This window comes from Vipera berus, assembly GCF_964194415.1.
Source record: "Vipera berus genome assembly, chromosome: 1".
Lineage (NCBI taxonomy): Eukaryota > Metazoa > Chordata > Lepidosauria > Squamata > Viperidae > Vipera > Vipera berus.
Window position 1 is genome coordinate 94886435 of NC_138202.1, and position 19926 is coordinate 94906360.

At 45.7% G+C, this 19926-nt stretch overlaps 1 protein-coding gene across 7 annotated transcripts in view; it reads right to left on the reverse strand.

Moving 5' to 3' along the window:
- Positions 1-19926, reverse strand: part of PAX6 (paired box 6) — a gene marked incomplete at its 5' end in the record, with an annotated part of 42337 nt that overhangs the window by 4321 nt on the left and 18090 nt on the right. For 3 of the 7 annotated variants that reach the window (XM_081313108.1, XM_081313106.1, XM_081313105.1), the window contains 8 exons: positions 3373-3488; positions 3731-3881; positions 4447-4529; positions 5241-5399; positions 16253-16418; positions 17390-17605; positions 17700-17741; positions 18702-18832. In XM_081313108.1, the coding sequence (XP_081169234.1) occupies positions 3373-3488; positions 3731-3881; positions 4447-4529; positions 5241-5399; positions 16253-16418; positions 17390-17605; positions 17700-17741; positions 18702-18832 (1064 nt within the window). The remainder of the gene's footprint in view (positions 1-3372; positions 3489-3730; positions 3882-4446; positions 4530-5240; positions 5400-16252; positions 16419-17389; positions 17606-17699; positions 17742-18701; positions 18833-19926) is intronic. The other 4 variants (XM_081313111.1, XM_081313110.1, XM_081313109.1 and 1 more) reach the window with 2 other exon arrangements.

Below are 19926 nucleotides of genomic sequence, written 5' to 3' on the forward strand. Positions count from 1 at the left end.
AAATATACTGTATATATACAGTGTGTGTGTGTGTGTATTCACTTGATTATTGGCATTGTTATTACAGAGATATATAGCATAATAAATTTTCCAAGTACAATCATATATAATTCCAATAATTTGTCTTACTAACTTTTCCTCATTTCTAGAGCTATCTTCAACAATTGGAAGTTGGGTGAAATACTTAAAAGATCTCAAAGTATTTATTCCCTAAATAGTTTTCTTGTGTTCACAGACATATGTTCTAGCTTCTGAGGTTTGCAAATATCGGGGGTTTTTTAATGCTAGTCTTTTTAAGGCATTCTGTAAGAGAGTTGTTCAAGCTCATCCATTGAATATCCATAACTTGTTATCTTCCTAAGAGTGCAAGAATGCATTCTTTTCCTGACTAGTAATCTGCATGCTTACAAGCACGAGGGTTAGCAGCAATATTCATTTTAACACTGCTATTTAGAACTGCAGGTGCTGTTCACATCCTCTGCTTCCCCTTGGGTATTTCTAGGGTGCCAATAGCCCTGGTGTCTCATCAGCAAGGTGTAAGTCTGCTAGCATGTTAATAAGCTCTTTTTCCACAGCAGCTCTATACTAATGAGTTTTTCTAGTTAGATACATTTTTAAACAGATATTTTTCCTTTTACCCAGTTGAATTTTTTTGCCTTTTGGATTCAGAGCTTCTGGATAATTTAATCAAATCCTTTTTTCCACTTCCCAGACCACGTTGTTTGGGGTAAGAGTTGGGAAGCTCTTCTCAGGATCTGCCTACTTTCTTCTATAATATACTAGGGTTACAAGTTCTACTGGCTGAATGTTATGACAAACTACAAATTTGAATAGACGTTGGGCTGGATCAGAAACCAATTTGGAGAGGGGAATTCTTAAGTGGTAAAATAGTGCTTCGACCCTCTGCTATGCTTGGGACATCCTGAGATTACTTTTTAAAAATCCCCTGAATAAAACAAAAAAAATGAGTATGCTTTACGCTTCTGTTTCAGTGAGTGCTGACATTTCTATGCTACTTTGGTTTCTTCTACAATTTTGTAATCAGTTTGATATTTTAAAGAAATGTAGTTGAATGGATAGGGTAAGTGTCATTCAAGCTTTTCCAGGAATCAAAATCCAGTCCCAAACCAAGTATTTAACCATGCTAGCAAAACAATCTTGCACCTGAATGTACTGTCCTCACTAGAGGAAAAATGGGATTACATTGAACTATTACCAAAACTGATCAGACAATTCATAGCAAGCCATTTCATTACAACAGGCATTCCATTACACCATACTGTTGTAGGTTCAAAGAAAGAACCAAATATTCAGACAACCCATCAGCATCACTCAAACAACAATTCCAAATGTTATCCAGCTGTCCTTAATCACAGTTGGCTTATATTCAATGGACATTTCTTTGCTAATTTTGTTTGGATCAGGACCACTGATCACAGTTCAATAAAGACAAGATATACTGGACTGCATGTTTTGGACATGAGTCATGGCATAGATGCACAGCATGGAGGCCTGAGAAAAATTCTTATGGATTCTTGGAAGTCAACAATACTTAAAAAAGGTTGCCTGTTTGAGATCAGAGCCTAGAAAATTTATCTTTCAAGGGTCTCATAGCCTGTAGAATTGGGATTATAAAAATATGATTTCAAACTTCATTGGTATTAATCTTGTTTTTTGTCAGATTAAATTAATTTGGATTAATAACTGCCCATGTTGTCTACTGTGCAACCCCATCCCAATAGCACTAAAATTCAAAGTGTGGTGTCATGGTTAAAGTGTTGGACTAGGATGGTGAACACCCAAGTCCAAGTCCATTCTCAATCAGGGAAACTCAGTGGGTGACTCTGGGCTTTGCACAATCTCATATGCTGAACTACTTCACAAGCTTGTTTTAGTGAAGGATAACTAGACAAAGGAATGCTAAGTAAGCTGCTTCATCTCCCAAAGACAAATTGGGAGATAAATCTAATTAATGAATAAATAATCAAGAAGTGGCAGCTCTGCTGGCCATAAATAGCCCTACAATGATACTATGGCCCATTACAGAATGATTTGGAATGGCAAAGTCATTGCAAGCCAGAGAAATTAAAAGAAGCCTGCCTGCCATTTATTGGCAACTTGTTCAACTTAAACCAAATCTGGGTTTGGAAATCCTATACTGCAGTACAACCTGACCATACCTATAGCACATAAGAATAGGAAAGGGAGGTGCAATTTTGTTCTTGATCACTATTTACCAGTTCACGCTTACACTTTGCTGTTCTTATTTCATTTATTTCCACAAAATGTGAGCCCCGTGCTGAGCAATGAACCTGAAACACATTATATCAACGCTAGCTGTGCCAATGTTTTGGATCAGATAATGTAGATAAATCAACCAGAAGAAGCAATCTACATCTTTGCCTGAAAGTTTTATACGTTTGCCTTCTAGGTGACAACTCCGAATTTCTGTATGAGCTCCGAGGGCCTGCAGAAGCTGCAGAATTTCACCTTTCCTAGGAAAACTTCTATTATGTTACACATCTTCTCACTGACTTTAAAACACCTTGCTGAAATAAAGGCAAGGTTCCTGAAACAAGCAATTTGTGGACTGCTGCCTTGGTCTATATGGGATCAATAAGATAGACTTCAAACTTGTAAGCAATATAGTGCTTTTATCACCAAGGGATCAGATAAAAATAGTAGGAAGGACAGTATCAAACGTTTGATCCATTTAGAATTAAGGAGCAGACTGCCTTTCTGCTTTCATACTAACAACGTATAGTTCTTTCCTCCTTAAATGAAAGCATTACTCCTAGTTATCTGGGCAAACCAATTTAAGTTGTAGAATCTTTTATTGTTACCATACTTAAACTAGTGGGAAAACAGAAGCCACTGCTTATCTATTCGCCATAAAAACTACCAGAAAATCCCAATTTACTTTCTGCCTACATGCTTAAGAATATTTTGCCCAGATTAGTGATCCATTAACAATTGGTAACTTTAGCCATCTGTCAAGATAGTTAAAACACAACAAAAAGATGTTTCAGTATACTGGTAGATAAAATAGAGATTCTGATCAGCATGATGAATGGTAAGCATCGAAGCATCAATTCCACTCCTTCTCTATTGTATGTGCGTGCATGTGGGTGTGTTTCTATTTGTGAGCAGTAGTCCAGGGTTTCCCATTTTGTTAAATCAAACTGATAATATGCATAAGATCCCACAAATACTGGGTAGATTGCACACTTGGTGATAGCAGCATGATATGGAAAATCCTCTTAACCCTGGAGAGATCTCCCTTATAGTCTAGAATTGTTACTAACTTCAAAGGACAGAGAGTCTGCCCAGTGATTACTCAGCTCAGAGAGCATATTAGTAGATTATACTTACTTGCATAGGCAGGTTGTTAGCCATTGTGAAACTAGGCATGGGTGGCAAAGCACTGTATGTGTTTGTTAGCGCGGTGTCTGTTCTGCCCAGCATTGAACCTGATGTGAAAGAGGAAACTATAATAGAATAGATAGATAGAGAGGATGGATGTATTAGTTACACTTTGATCAGATGACTGCATTACTTTTGGCAGCGTTCCCCAACTTGGTGGCTCCCAGATGTGACAAAGTCTATCTCTCATCATCCCCAGCCAATGCATTTGGAAGACGCCAGGTTGGGTAAGGTTGCCAGACAGCGTTCCATGGTATTGCCCAGAAAGGGTGAGTAGTTGCACAATACACTTCTTAAAGCATATTACCCGGTGTTGTTGGTTGTGGGATCGGCTGGTAGACACTTGTGCTAAAACTACTGCTGATGGGAATGTGACTCGGGGTGTTGCTGGCTTGTCTTCTCTGGTTTCTTAGTTTCTCTTCTCGTCTCCACTTTGCCCTCCTGTTGGAAAACCATACCTGCCAATACAACATATGTCCCATTAGTTTAAGGAGGAGAAAGACAAAGAAAAGAAAAGAAAAACCCTCAGTACTGGCTGTAAGACTAATAGAAAACATTTGTGAAAATAAAAAGACCGTCTTCATGAAGTACTCGCTTCCATATTTTTCAACTGTTACCATATTCATTGGGGTAAAAAATTTAGCAAAGGCCACTCAAGATTATCCATGTGTGGTGGACTTTCCAAACAGGAAATTTAGGTACATATTTACTGCATTTGAATTAGAACATCTGTCTAGATGAATTCTAGATGAAAGTGTGCATAAATGCTACTTGCTTTAAGTAGGATGCAGATAACTTCACTGGAGTCTGCATTTATTTTATTGATTATGTATTATTGGAAGAAAATACAGAGTGCCAAACCCTTAATGCAATTAAAATCAGATTTAAAACAATTTATTAAATTATTAACAATGAAAATCACTATCCCACCTTCTTGAACACGAATGCACAGAGAAGAAAGAGAGAAAGCATATAGCAAGGTAGCAAGAGCTGAAGAAAAATACTGTATGTTCTTTTGAATACCTGTATTCTTGCTTCAGGCAGGTCTATTTTGGCAGCTAGTCTCTCCCTGGCAAACACATCAGGATAATGGGTTCTCTCAAACTCTGATAGAAAAGAAACCCATAGAATTTGCATTAAAATAGGTTATTTGCTTTTAGCTTTCTGAATATTCTGAGTGCCCTTGACGTTCTAAATCTTTTATGACGAATATCATCAGAGGAATGCTTTGAACAAGATCATATAATGCAGGTTTGATTTGAAGTGTGAGATATTATTATTGAATGATTCCTTCCCAATCAAGTGATTCATATTAAAATGATTTATATAATTACAGATCATGTTTAGACAGAAACCAATAATTTTAAGCAGTTAATAGATAAACCCTAGAGTATTTTTCTCACGCCAGCTTTCAAGACAATTTCAAATGATAACTCTGTGAAATCCAGGCCTCAAATCAGATGAGCTCCCAATCAACTACTGGTACATTGGGAGCAAGGGAACTAGACGATGATGGGCTGAGACTTGTGCATATTTTACAATCCAAAAAAAAAAGCAGGATGCAAAATTGCAGCTGAAAATCTCATCACAAAGACAGGGTAGCTTTGGGATCCTGTTGAACTTCCAGTTCCAAATGCTTGCTCTGCTGCTTGTATAATTGCTGCATCTCTAAGCCATCATAAAAATCACATTCTTAGACTGGACATCCATCCTATGTCTGTCCTAGATTGATCCTACCATACCAGGAGAGAAGAGGCAGAACAGTATACATTATACGCCCCTTGTTCTGACTCTTGGTCACAAAAAACAAGCTTCACCTTTCTCAAGTGCTTCGATTTGTTCTTGGGTAAAGGACGTCCGATTTCTCTGCAGCTTTCTTTTCAACTGGAGTCTCATCTGGGCCTCATCTGAATCTTCTCCATTTGAACTGATGGAATTGGTATTTTCGCCCCCTCCTTCTTGCTGTTGGCAGCCATCTGCAAAAGGAAGAGGAAACCCTTCTAAGAAAGTTTGTGCTGAACTCATGTGCCGTAGCAAACACAGCCAACCATGTCTGAGGACCTCTCTTTTTCATTTATCCCAAAGTGACAATACAGTACTCCAACCACTCATTCCTGGAGAGGCATAACCTATGCTGAATAATAAGACTTTTGTGGCTCAGTCCGTATTTCAATTTTTTTCCTTCTCTTTAACTCTCTCTGATTCTTGGAAATTGGCTGAACAAAGTCCTTGCCATTTTCTTGGCAAAGTGTCAACGCTGCTAATAACATCGCTGCTAATAACATGGAATGTTCTTGCTTGACAAGAGATGAAGAAGTAGCCATTTCATATGTTAAACTTGTGTATTGCTTTAAGAGATTGGATTAAGGTTGGGAGGGGGGAAGAGGAGGATTGTTCCTCAAGGCCATCTGAAATTAAAGAAGATAAGAGCTTGGCGGGTTTTCTAACGGAAGGGAAACTGATTCTTTAAATGAATTGGAGAATATGATTAATGACAAAATTAGAAAGGTGGAGAATTGTGTTTTAATATCTTGTGCAAGGGGGTGGAGATTTCAGATTCCAGCTTCCTTCGAGTAAGCATTTGCCGGTGTATTAGGCTAATAAAGGACTTTTAAGGTAAACTGTGCCTCAGAGTAACTTGAAAAGCCCATACGTCAGAAATTTGACACAAAGTTTTTCCAGAAATGGTTTGTCATCGTCTCCTTCCTAGGACTGAGAGAAAGGTCATCCAGCTGTTTTCATGTGCAAGACAGCACTAGAATTCACAGTCTCCCGGTTTCTTGCCTAGTGCCTTAATCAGTAGACCAAACTGGCTGTCATAGTTCACATTTGGATTTAAAATTGTATATGCACTAAATCTAAAACATATTATATGTTTTATTGAAAAGATAGCTTGTGGATTTGGATATGGTCATTTTGATCCAGTTTGAATGCAGGAGGTGAAAGTATGGTACCTAACACCCAAGAATTTTTGGGACATTGACCCTAAACTGAAATGCAGAGAAAGCTTGTAGATGTCAGGATCTTCAGTGCTCATTGTAGCATGTATGGTGGTCAGAAGGTGGTTAGGAGTGGAACGACGGTGGTATCTGTTCCAATTATTTGTCTCTTCTGAAGAATACAGAGAATTCCAGGATGGGAAATTTTATAAGGGCAATTCAGTGACTTCTAAGCAAAAAATCAATCTGGATTCCTTAAATGGAACGGTAGCCGAAGCGAGTAGGGCTTATCCCTTTCTACAGTTCAGTGATGTTCCAAGTAGCTGACATAAAACGTTAATCAGCATACAACAACGGGGAACCAAAAACATGTCCAGGTAGAAACATCCAGTTCCGAAATATCTAAACAACACTTTAAAAATACAGCTAAAGAAATCTATTATTTTTGCCCCTTCTCACAACAAGTCAAAGGTATTGTTCAAATGAGTGCGGTGCAAGTTTTCCAGCATGCCTTCCTAAAATATTATTTCTATTAAATTTTATTTACCTATTGGTATATTTAGAATAGGGATGCTCACTTTTTCAGATTATCTATAATCAGTAACTCCTATCTAATCAATTAGATGCTGATAGGTTTGCAGAAAATGCTATTAAGAAGCCAAGCCAAGCTTGTAATCTTTTTTAAAAAATATTTATCTAGTTTTGATTTTAATTCTGCACAGTCAATTTCATTTTAAAGGTTGTGAATTTAGAAGTGCCTGCATTGTTCTGCAGTTTTATTCAACTATTGTATGAGTGTGCATTGCCTTGACACCTATTACAGAGCACAGCTGTAATTATATCATCACCAAGAACAGGCTATAATTGCTGAAAATGGAATTTTATATTTAGATAAAAGGACTGTCCATTCTTTGTAATGTGTTGCACCAGAGAAAAGTAAGATTTCTTTTAAAATTTTAACATGTAATTTTAACAAGAAATAGTAGCGAGTTCGCTAAGTAGCTAAATATGCTATTCTGCAGCTGAGCGCCTGGCATATCATTTGTGGTACATTTTTAATTAGGGCATTTCCACCACTTTTAATGTAATTTCTATCATTAAACAAGAGAAAGTTTTATTGTTTTCACATAGCTGCTGGAGGTAAAGATATGCTCCTGGTTGAGCTGTCTTTCAAAGTGTCTGCAGACCCTGAGGAAAACTGAGGGCGGCTGTGTGTGTGTGTGTGTGTGTGTGAAAGAAAGGTTTCTTCCTCTCTCTCTCTCTCTCACACTCTCTCTCTCTCTCTTTGCTTCAACCCCCCCCCCTTTCTTTTTACAAAAGAAATGGACATTCCTGTAGAAGGAGAGAAGTTGTCAGTAAATTAACTCTCCCTTTCCTTTCAGAGCATAATTTGGAGTGGTTTTGAAGTTGCTAAATGAAAAATAGAACAAGGGTTTCTTTTGATACATGTCCTGGAGAAGGAAGATGAGAGGGAGAAAGTTATGTGAAAAAGAAAGGAACAGCCTTTAAAAAAAAAACTCCTCTAGCCTACAAAACAGATTTTTGTGGGAAATCAACTTTAGAGCAATAAATCGGTTATAATCAGCCAACAATGGAGTCCAACCTTCAAAGCCTAAAAAGAGAATTGTGACAGGATCTGGTAGAGATCTTTTCAAACACTTTGAAATGTTTTAAAACCCCAACTTTCTCCCCCATTTAAACAGTTGGATTCATCTCCAGTGGTCACCATATGGGTGTTTGGAGATCTATTGAGATGACCACCACCACTTGAATAGCGAGGGGGGGCTGCTTTTCACCAGGACACAATGCCAGCAGAGTAAAGGAAACTATTAAACTCTTGGGGCAAGGAGGAGGGTTGGCAAACTTTCGTGGGCAGAATTTTGAGGACACAATCAGGCCGGCCCAACAAAAGGATTCTCTTGAGGCGTGCAGTGGCCCACATTGTATCACAAGGATCCCAGTCAACAGACTTTTCAGTGAAGTATGTTAACCTTTAGGCACTACTATCATTAATCACTGTCCCCTGGGCTGGGCTACTCAATGCTCTTTAGGGTTTCCCCCCCCCACCCTTCTATAGGAGCTGGAGAAGAAAGAAAGAACACCCCTAAACTGGTGAATAGACCAGCTCCACACATTCAGCCTGTTTACTCAACACGGGAGGGGGGAAGGAGGGGGGGAGGAGAGAGAGAACTACTTAGCTTAGATTAAGTAAGCTTCAACTGGCAGAGAAGGGTCTAAGACAAGAGCCCTGCTTCCACATATTAACCAAAGGTGATGCCTGCCTTTTAAAGCATTTTCAGAGTAAGGACTTCTAGGTTGGTATTTCTGTAAAAAAAAAAAGAAACAGCCACTTTGTTGCCCCACAACCTCTAAACCAAACTGCTGGGATTCTAAGATCGGCCTTTACCAAATGTTTTGCTCCCTTAGTTCCACACACCAGGGAACCTCTGGAACCTGGATAAAGCCGCCCCCCGCCCCCCCCCCCCCGCCCTCTCCCCGCGTGTGTCCAAGGTGTTTGGGGTGTAGCGCCAGCAAAGGTTATGCCGCTGGCAGCTGATGGGAGGCCCCCCTCCTTTCTCCCCCATGGTGCATGGGTGTCCAAACTCAGCAGGGGGGGGCTGGGAAGGATCCAGGTGATGGCCTTAGATGGGTCTGTCTTAGATCCACCATCTCCTGGCAAAGACTCGGTGGGAGAGGCACCATGTGCCCCATGGCTGAAGAAACTTCAGGGGTAGGAGAGGAGCCTCCTTGTTTGGAAGGCAAGCTCTGGAGCTTCAGCCTCTTCCCCAAACAGGGAGAAACCAAAGATGGGGGCTTGTTGGGGATTAAGCTTCCAAAGAGACCTGAAAGAGGGCTCCTCGGTGCACCCCGAGCTTGCTTCTTTTCTTGCGGACGTTTCATTACCCAAACGAGGGTAACATCGTCACTGATGTAGCACTGATGACGTTACCTAGTCTGGGCAATGAAACGTCTGCAAGAAAACAAGCAAGCTCAGGGTGCGCCCAGGAGCCCCCCGAGCTGCCAATAGTCCCCTTTTCTGAGAGCTCAAAGAACTCCCCGTTCAACTACAGTACCGCGAGTTCAGCTTCCATCCGGCCCAAGGACGAGAAGGTTGGGGCGCCTTGGTGGACCTTTTGTCACCCAAGCCAAGGAAAAGAAGGCCAAAGGGTGGGGTGGGGGAATGGAAAGGAGCCAAAATTCAGCTCAAGCCCTGCGCGCCCTGCCCTTCGGACCCCCATCAGGTCGGCTTCCCATTTGCAGGGCTAGGCCAGGAAAGGCCACATCTCTCTGGCGAGTTCTCCCTTCGGCCAGGTGGGGATGGCAAGCGCCGGGTGTCGCGGGCGTCTGTCTGTCAGCTCGCCAAAGGGGACGAGTTAGGCAGCTCGGTTTACAGCCGAAGAGTAAGAAATAAAATACCCTCAGACCGTGGGCTGTCTGTGGGTGAGTGTGACTGTGTGTGACTGTGTGTGTGTGTGTGGGGGGGAAGTAACAAGAAAAATTGGCTGCTTTTCAGCTGGAAGGCTAGAGAAGCCTGAATAGAAATCAACAAATCCAGATACCCCCTCCAGAAGGCCGCCTTCCTTCAATCGGCATTAAAGACGGCAAAGGTTGGGATCCAACTCCACGAACATCAACGGAACAGTCTCGATTGACTTCAGCGCCACGCAGATTCCCCCTAAATTCATTTTTCTCCCCCTTCCAATAACATTTATGATGACTTTTTTCCCATTGGCTTTCATCTCTTTTTCTTCCCTCCCGCTCCTCTCCTCCTCAAAACCTCACCGAGGTCTCTTAACTCTAAAGTTTTGATCGGATAAGACAGATATGTGGGTTGTTTTAAAAAAAGAAAAGAAAGGAAGGAAGAAAGGAAGGAAGGAAGGAAGGAAAGAAAGAAGAAAAGAAGGAAGGAAAGAAGAAAAGAAGGAAGGAAGGAAGGAAGGAAGGAAAGAAAGAAGGAAAGAAGGAAAGAAAGAAAGAAAGAAAGAAAGAAAGAAAGAAAGAAAGAAAGAAGGAAGGAAGGAAGGAAGGAAGGAAGGAAGGAAGGAAGGAAAGAAGGAAAGAAGGAAAGAAAGAAAGAAAGAAAGAAAGAAAGAAAGAAAGAAAGAAAGAAAGAAAGAAAGAAAGAAAGAAAGAAAGAAAGAAAGGGAGGGAGGAAGGGAGGGAGGAAAGAAAGAAAGAAAGAAAGAAAGAAAGAAAGAAAGAAAGAAAGAAAGAAAGGACAGACCATTAAGATATCTTGCTTTCTTTTTTTTAAGGGAGACTTTAAGAGAGAGAGAGAGAGAGAGAGAGAGAGAAAAGCAGCTTTCTAAAGAACTCAATAGTCCGTTCCACCTTCTCTGGACCTAATCCGTAAGAAAGCGAGTGAATATGCCGTCCCTATTATCTAAAAGCTAGACCATCTGACGCTGGGTATAGGATTTGTTTCCAGGAAAGAAAAAAAAAAGTGGGTGTGTGGGGTGGATAAAAGACGCTGGGAAATAAAATCATTCCTTAGTTTCTTAGTGTCTTAATCAGTGAGGCGGAAAACTAGCAGAGAAAAAAGCCAAGCAAGCAAGCAAGATAGCAAACCGATTGCGGCACCTTTCAGCTGTGGAGCTGGGATCAAAACATTGTAGCATCTGTTGAAAGAGAAAGTGTCTAAATCCCATAGAAGGGCTTTAGTCTTATAAGGAGGGGAGAAGGGAGCCGGGCGGAGGTGGGGGGAGGGGAGGGGAGGGGAGCGATAAGAAACGGTGTCTCGGCGATGCCTAAAACCACTCAATCACTAGAGAATTTCTCCCGGATAGAGATGTCTCTTTTTGTTCTGTCATCCCTCGTGTAGCCATTATTTTATTTGCTGCTTGCCTGGCGTTTATCAGATTGAGACCGTATTTGTCCCCCTCTGAGACCTAACCTTGCCTTATGCTTTGGGAGTAATGGGCTCTTAAAATCCAGGCACACAGAGGCAGCCCTGCAAGGGGGAGAAAAAAGAACATCAGAGATTGGCATGACTGTTCCCGGGCAAAACCCTTGGAAGCCTTTGAAGCTCGGGGGAAAAAAAAAACGCGTTCAAGTCTACTTCTCCGCGTCCTTCCGCTGCCCCCCCCCCCACCACCACTACTACCACCTTCCTTTCCTATACCTTCCACATTTTGTGCGGCGAGTCGAGACCAATAATAAGCTCCCATCCAGCTTTCCCCCCCTCCCTCCCTCCCTCCCTCCCTCCCTCTCAACCAAGTTTTGGGTTGAACTGGGACCGCTGATTAAGGGCAGCGGGGTTGTGTGTGTGGGGGGGGCGGCGGTAGGGAGTGAAACGTCGGGAATCCGGCCGTCCCCATCCCAAAACAGGCTCGCTTCAAAAGATTTCAGAACGAATTAGGCTCAATGTGCAGACGGTGGGCTTCACCAGCTGTGGGGGGGGGGGAAGAGCGAACCCAGGGCGATCGTTTTTAAGGTTGGAATTTCAACCCTTCTGGTTCCTGGGCTGGGCAAAGGAAGCCCCTTGGTACAAAACCGAGAGCTCCTGCGTAGGGACTTCTAGGGCAGCGTTTCCCAACCTTAGGAACTTGAAGATGCGTGGACTTCAACTCCCAGAATTCCCCAGCCAGCATAGCTGGCTGGGGAATTCTGGGAGTTGAAGTCCACGCATCTTCAAGTTCCTAAGGTTGGGAAACACTGTTCTAGGGAGCCAGCAGCTGGGACCCTTTTGGGGAGAGAAGCTAGCGTGTGCTTGCCTTCCTCCGCGATCCTCCTTGGGGCTGGCTGACTCTTGCCCCGCCTCGCCCCCCCCCCAAAAAAAAACACCGCAGGCCACGGCCTCGGCTTCCCAAAGCGACCCCCGGCAGTCCAGGGTCCGGCTGGAAGCCAGCCCGCTCGCTGCCGCACTCCTGCCTGAAACAAACCCCAAAGCCCCCCCACCCACCCCCCCCACCCCGCTAGCATCCCCACAGGCAGGCAGCGCCGGCTTCCCGACAACCGCCTCCATCTCCCGAGAGGCCTGTGCGCCTCTTTGAAGACTTTGGGGCAGGCTCGCCCTTTCGGGACGAGTTCACCAAGCGCCCCGGGAGGGAAAGAAGGTCTGCCGAAGTCCCCCCACCCCCACCCCCACCCCCGCCGTTGCCCTTCGGCATCGAGCTTCTCCGACAAGGAGAAGAGAAGAAGCACTAACTTCTCTCAGAAGAGCAGAAGGACACGCGCCGCTATGAGGTATCTTGGATTAAAGGCATTGAAGGAAGAAGGAAAAAAAAGGGGGGGGAGGGGGGGTGCATCCTGTCGAAGCGGCTGCGACTGAGAGCAAAGATGGGCATCCTGGACGCTGAGGCGGCCGGGAGGGGGCAGAGGGCAGGCAGAGAGGAACCCCCCCCCATTAATCTCAACTGAAGAGGTTGATTGCCACGGAGGACGGAAAGGGAGGGGGTCCGGCTCTTCGCCACCCTCCGGAATCTTTTTCCCACACTTGGGCGAACCATCCTGGAGTTTCGCTCCCGGTGAAGTCGCCAGAACTGGCCCAGCGCAGCGGCTCCTGGTTCGGTTCTCTTCTCTCTCGGAAGACCTTCGCTAAGCTCTGCTGGGGTGCCGCAGCTCCCCGCTTTTTCTACGCTTTCAGGCTGCAGCAGTGCAAACGAGGGAGAAGTGTGTGTGTGGGGGGGGGGAGGGAGGTGTTTCCTCCGGCCACCCCCTCCCCTACCGTGGTCTCCCTTGCTCTGACTGGGGATATCCCGATCCTCAAAGCCTCGGGAAGGAAGGTGGTGCACTTTCGGAGAAGGGAAAAGAACCTGGTTAAAGCTGGCAATCTTAAAAGCCAGCTCTTTGAAAAGAGGAAGTCCGTTCAATACAGAGATATTTCCTTATCTCCAGCTTGTTTCGTATGCCATCCCCAGCATGAATGAGCAGTGGCTAGCTTCACTAAATACCGCCCCCCTCCCCCCCGGTTACTTCCCACTAAGAGAGGCAGGAGATTTAATCTGAAATTAAATTAGGCTTTCCCCTGGCATTTCTATTTAGGATCGAGGGCATGCATATGCACTGAGAAATCGGAAAGGGCCAGCTAAAGGGGTTGGAAACGAGTTAAAACCACAGCTGTGTCAGTAGGATAGAATTGCAAAATCTTCCCCTGAGCCAAGAGTTCTGCTTTGCGCTGCCCTATTAAAATCTGAAGTCAGATGTGCCAGGTCCAAATCCAAATCTGCCCAGGCTGTTTTGTCTCATAGTCCAAGGGGTTGCATAAGTGAGTGTGTAGGATGGGGGGGTCTCAGTAAATCCTTTTCCCCTTCACCTAAGCTACCAGGACGCTTCTGACTTTCAGGGTTGAGTTGAACTGGCTGAAATTCAGGTCTGAAAAGACTCTGAAACTGCCTCTGCCTCCCCCCCCCCATCTAGAACCTTTCTGGGATCTTCCTGTGCACAACCTTCTCCAGCTGGTGTCTCAGCCCCCCCCCCCAGCCAGAATTGTCTAGGGTACAGCTAAAACTTAGGGAAGGGTTTGCCAAGACAGCTGGCATTAGGTATCAGGAAGCGAGTCCTCCTTTTTTATATATATCCACACAACTCCCCCTGGCCCACACATTGGCCCCTCCTCTTCCCATCTGAATGCCCTGCTGGTGGCAATTCCCAGCTTTGAACGCACCCTCCAAGACTTTCCCATCTTTAAACAGACGGGCAGGTACCAACTCCGGAGTCCAGAGGCTCTTACGAACAAACCCGGTAGGCTCCTTTGACGGGCCACCCCTCCTCTGGGATTTGGTTTGGCTGTCCCAGATTGTCTGACTGCAGTCCTGAGAGAACGGCAAGGCCCAATGCTTTCTCCATGCTTGGATGCTTTTCGGGCCATCGTAAAGCAGCAGAAGCCATGGAAAAAGCAACGGAAAACTTTGAGCGGGTAGTTCTTTCAAGGCAGATTTATTGTGGCCGAACATTTTACAGGAATGAGCTTGCCCTGGCTCATGAAAAAAAAAAAAGGGGGGGGGGAAATGGGAATAGCTGTAGATCTGTCTTGAAAGAGCCACTAACCTTGAAGTGTGACCAGAATCCTTCTTGCTTTTCCTGCAGCACATATTTCACTTCCTGGATCTAACCTGTTCCCACCGCCCTTTCCACAACGTCTACAGTACACAATGCTTAGAGCTGATACATAGACATGTTGTGCTGCCTCCCAGAGGGAATTCAAAATGTTGGGGTCCAAAGGAGTACTGGGATGGAGACAGCAGCCCCCCCACCCGGAAAATCAGTATTGGATTCGGTCCTCTACTAGCTTCAGCCACCTATGTCTCCCTCCCCCCCTCCTCAAGATGAGGCTTGGGGCGGTAATGGGTTGGCCCAAAACTCCGATCTTCCCAGGGTCCCTCCTAGAAAGCTCCCTTCTCTTAAAACTGACATGTCTAATTGGCAAACGGTGCCATATCGTGTCCAGAGGTCTCCTGTGGAACATTTCTACAGCTGTCTCCTTCAACTAGACGCTTATTCATGTCGCCTTAATGAGAAACAAAACGATCTCTAATGAGCAATTACATAGCGACAGAATTGTTCCCATAACAAATTCTTGTGTGTGACAGAAACATCCTTTGTACCAGATATTCTGCATATTGTTACTGATTTTCTTTTTCTTTTTTTTTCCCTTCCCCTTCTCTCTGCTCTCCTCTTTCTCCGGTGTCTCTTCCGGCTTCCAGATGACACAAAGTAGGGTGTTGGCTACTGGACGCTGGAAAAGCTGACCAGAGCCACCCCAAGAGAGGACACGCAAGCAAGCCAAGAAGCCCCATCCTCAAAGGGATGAACTCAAGCTAAGGGGATGGGAAAGCATGCCTCTGTCCCAACCACAAGCGAGCTGGGGGTACCCAGGCATAGCTGCTATCAGAGCCTGCCAGCAGTGATCAACCCCTGAATTTGGAGTCCCCTGGGAAAAAAAAACAAAAACAAATCCGAATATAGTCCAGCCTGGGTTTCAAAACGCCAAAGTCTTATCTAAAAGGATCAAGTAGGAAGAACCCACAACAGCAGGGGATTCCTGCACAAGTTGCCTCTTTGTTCTCTTCCCTTCCCTTCCCGACTTATTTTCAATACTTCAGTACTTATTTTCTGGCAAAGAAAGACAAGATTCAACAAGAGGGGTGGATGGTAATTCTTCTGTCGACTAAACAGATCCTGAAAGAGAAGAACTGCATGGGTTGTTTTTTTTGTGTGTGTGTGTTTTGTTTTTTAGCCTATCCATCGTTGAGGATGCTTCTCTCCCCCCCCCCCTCAGGGCTTCATCATTTGTTAATTACTCTTCTAAAGCGAGCTGATACAATGAGGGTTTGCTCAGAGTCTATCAGGGACTTAGCATCTGATGCCTTTTAATTGGGAGAAAGGGGATGGCCCGGTTGTGCAGGGAACCCACAACCTGAAACTGAAACTCTGCTGCTGGGGACTTGGGCAGCTTTCTTAGCAAGTGCACGAACAACTCAAGAGGACATAAGTCCTGCTCTCTCTTCCACTTGGTCCCTACAACAACCCTTGGGAGGCGGTTGGACTGAGAGAAAGTCACCCAGGGATTTTCTGTGGTTGGACGTGGATTAGCCTCCCCACCCCGTCTCTCCATTGTTACCCAATCCTTAAACCCTTCACCCACTGGCTCTCCCTCCAGTTTGTTTTTAACTGCCTGGTCTACCCTCTATATTCCGTCTGGAGGTCTCCTTAGATGAAGAGTGGGGTTTAGGAAAGTGGACTGAAAAATCACTGCTTTTGTAAAATGTCCTTTGAGTGGGCATTCCCAGGGAGGCAGAGTAGAGAGTGAGAGGGAAGTTGGAAGTGGAGGAAGACTGAGTCAGGTAGACTCCTTTAGGCTCAGAAGGGTCGTTTGAGAAATCAGACTGACCAGGGAGGAGAAGGGAGGAGAAGGGAAGGAGCAGCGGACAACTCCCTTCCCTGCCTACCTTGTGTTGGTTGTCCTGGGACAGACGTGCCTGGGTACCACCCAGGCCTGGTGCCCCACGTCCCTGTCTGCCCATTCAGCATTCTTAGCTTGTCATACATTCCATCTGCTCCCATCTGTTGCTTTTCGCTAGCCAGGTTGCGTAGGACTCGGTTGATCGAAGACACCTGGAAGGAAAATTGCATTCCACCAAATGGCAGCCACAGTGGTGCGGAACCTCACACACACACACACATACACACACACACACCGCCCCTTCCCATTTCAGCCACAGGTCGACTGTCCACCCAGAGGAGAAAGCCAGAAGTGAAACAAAACTCACTCGGCTTCCCAGGATCCTGCCCACCAGTTCATTTCACCAGGAGTCCTTGGCAAACAACCTTCAAGACACAGATCTTCCCTGGCCCTCTTGCTCCATTGCAAGCTCCCGGCTTTCAGTAGGGCCCCTCTAAATCAATGGGCCCTGATTGATGCAGCGCTAGGCTGCCATCCCAAGACCGTGGGGGTAGGGGTGGGGTAGGGGGATGCATTCAGGAGGCAAGGCATATGCTACCCAGCCGAAGACAAAAAAGCTGAGATTCTAGTGGCACAAGCAAGTGGGTTCAGCTGTGCCTTCCAACCTATTTGGCATCAAGGCAGAGGCAGCCAAATGTAGATCCCTTTTGGCAGGGCCCAGTGTGTTAGCCTGAGTCCTTTCCTTTCACAGGACAGCCATTTCCTTGGGAAGTGAATAGCCTGGGGCAAAAATGCCTCATCCTCTTCAAATTAGAAAGAAATGCTCAGGATGAAACAGCTCAGCCTGTATCGTCCTGTGCTGGATGCCATTCCTAATTCGCACAGAAAGATTTCCCCACCTTTTTTGTTGTCGTTGTTCTTAGATTTAGATTTTTAGATATTTTTTTTAGATTTGCGATATTCAAAAGGAGCATATTCTATTCTTGAAATCCCCAAGAGCTTAAAAGCCAAGAGTGAGTCCCCAATTATTTTTTCCCCCAAGCGCTCCTGCAACTTTTGCCCCTATGGAAGGACGGACAGCGAGACAGAGAAGAGAGGAGTAAGAAGCTAAAAGACAGGGAGGGAAGGGTTATCTATAACGCTGTTCTAGATCAGACAGAAAGAAGATTCTCAAGGAACTTACGCTGGGTATATTATCGTTGGTACAGACCCCCTCCGATAGTAATCTGTCTCGGATCTCCCAAGCAAAGATCGAGGGGCACTCCCGCTTATACTGTGCTATTTTGCTTACAACTTCTGGAGTCGCTACTCTCGGCTTGCTACCTCCGATTGCCCGCGGTCGAATGGAGCCAGTTTCGTAATACCTGCCCAGAATTTTACTCACACAGCCATTCGACACCTGCATCAGGGAAGTGGACAGAAAATCACATTATTAATAATTTCAAGACAAAAATAAAATTGTTTAAGTAGGCATTAAACAATGACAAGCTTACGTTTTGATTGTCCAGCACTTGGACTTTTGCATCTGCATGGGTCTATAAACACAAAAATATACCTTCAATGGTATGAGAACTTACTTAAGAGAGGTTTCTTTTTTCTTTTTTCTTTTCTTTTCTTTTTCTTTTTTTAAAAAAAGATTACATTTGGGAGCCTACATGCTACAAAGGTAAAATATTTGTTCTTTTTTTCTTTTCTTTTCTTTTTTCTTTAAAAAAAAAAACCTTTTGACACAAGGGAAAGGAGAGAAAAACTTGAAGGAAGGTGGCAAATATGGATAAGATGTTTAGTAGATAAGCTACTAACATCTTCAGACTAGTTTTCAAAATAGACGCATTCCTGGGGGGGGGGGAAGGGATATTGGGGCTGTGGAGCTGACTTATCAAAGACGAATTCGACTGCCTTCCTAAAGCTAAATAAATATCTGGCCAAAACGTCTTGAGGAGCAATAAGGATTGCTGAAGCAAAGGCGATTTGAGCATGTCTGGTTTTTCAGCCTTCGCTTAATATATGCATGCAGAAAAACAGAAGCTACTACATCGGGGCGGGCGGGGAGGACACCTTAGCCCCCCCCCCCCACACACACCTCCGTCCCCAATGCAACGCCGCTTGGAAAGAAGTTTCAAGGGGACAAAATTTCCAAGAAGGCCATCGAGGGGGGGGGGGAAATGGCTATCTCTTATCCTCGCCCAGTTCATTCTCAGCCAACTAAGGCACTCTTTGCAGCCCTACTCGACCACATACAAATCAGGTATATATATATTTATATAGACAGACTGGTCAAGCAATATATATTATATTTCCCATGAAATATGCCCTGAGCATAATAATTTATTATCCCCCCCCCAACCCTCAGAAGGCTGGAAGGGGAAGTTTGCAGCCGTGTGGAAAGCCCTCCTCTCTCCGGTTGTTTTGGGGGGTTGTTTTTTTTTTCCTCCCCTTCTTCAAGCAAGAAGCCCCGGGCTGGCTCCGACTGGGGAGGCGACTGGCGTTTTCACCTGCAGGATTCGGGAGATGTCGCACGGCCGAGCCCCGCTGTGGGCCAGTTCCACGATTTTTTGCCGGGTTGAATCTGGCAGCGGCCGCCCGTTGACAAACACACCGCCGAGCTGATTCACGCCACTGTGACCTGCGAGGTGGGCGAAGGAAAAGAAGGAGAATGGAAGTCTCGGTCACCTGAGGAGACCTGGAAGACCAAGCAGCTCCCTCCCGGGTCATTTTGAGAAAGGCAAGGGCGGGGAGGGGGCGGCAGAGGGAGATAGGGAAGGGACTGGGTGGGTGGGAGAGGGGAGAGAGAGAGAGAGAGACGATCGAGCGGAAGCCCCCGTGTCCCACGAGCCGGGCCTGGAAGAACCAGTGGGGCCAAAAAAGAGCCTTTTTTTGTTTTTCTCCCCAAGGAAAGTTAGCGTTGCAATAAAGCCTCCGGTCTGGCAGCCGTAGCAGCCACGGCCTCTCCAGTCGCCGCCAAAGGTTTACGTAGGCAGAGAAAGGGGAATCGCCTCCTCCTTTCAGTTCAAAATCTACACACGGACAGGCAGGTATCTCAATCTGCACGGCCATTCCGTTAAAAAAAAGCCCAGCTCGACAAGCCTGGGGAGGGGGGAGAGGAGAGGGTGGGGGGAGGCGGGGGGGGGGGCGCGGGAGGGTTCCTCCACTTTCGGCTCTCCTGTCCCACCGCCCCAGCTTGCTTCTCCAGCCCCTTGCCTCCCCCCCCTTGCCTCCCCCCCACCGCCCCGATTCTAGGCTAAATGCCGAATCCATTGACGGCCGGCTCTGTCCAGAAGAGCAACGTTTGGTGGTTACACACTTCCACTCAGAGCCATCCTGTCAGCAGACTTGGCAAAAGCGAGCAAGGAAAAGCAGCGGCGGGGTAGGGCGTTGGGGGGGGGGGGCGACGGCGGCGGGAGCAAAAGAAAAAAGAAAAAAAAGTCGCCCGTCTCTCGAGTTGGGCGGAGGGGGGTGTGTGAACGGAAGAAGCCTCGGAAGAAGTCCGGCGCTTGGCTCCGGGAGCACCAGACAGCTCCGTCCCGGCAAGGGTGCCCTGTCCTCCCTCTCTCTCAATCTCCCTTCCCCTCCCCCACAACCCCCGGCTCCGCAAAACAGGAGAAGCAGCCCAGGCTACTTGGTTCTCCCCGTCTCCCAAATAGTGCCATTTCCGAGAAAGTCGCCTCTTCCCCCTCCCCCCTCCCCACGCGTTGAGGGGTAAAAGAGGGGGAGGAGAAA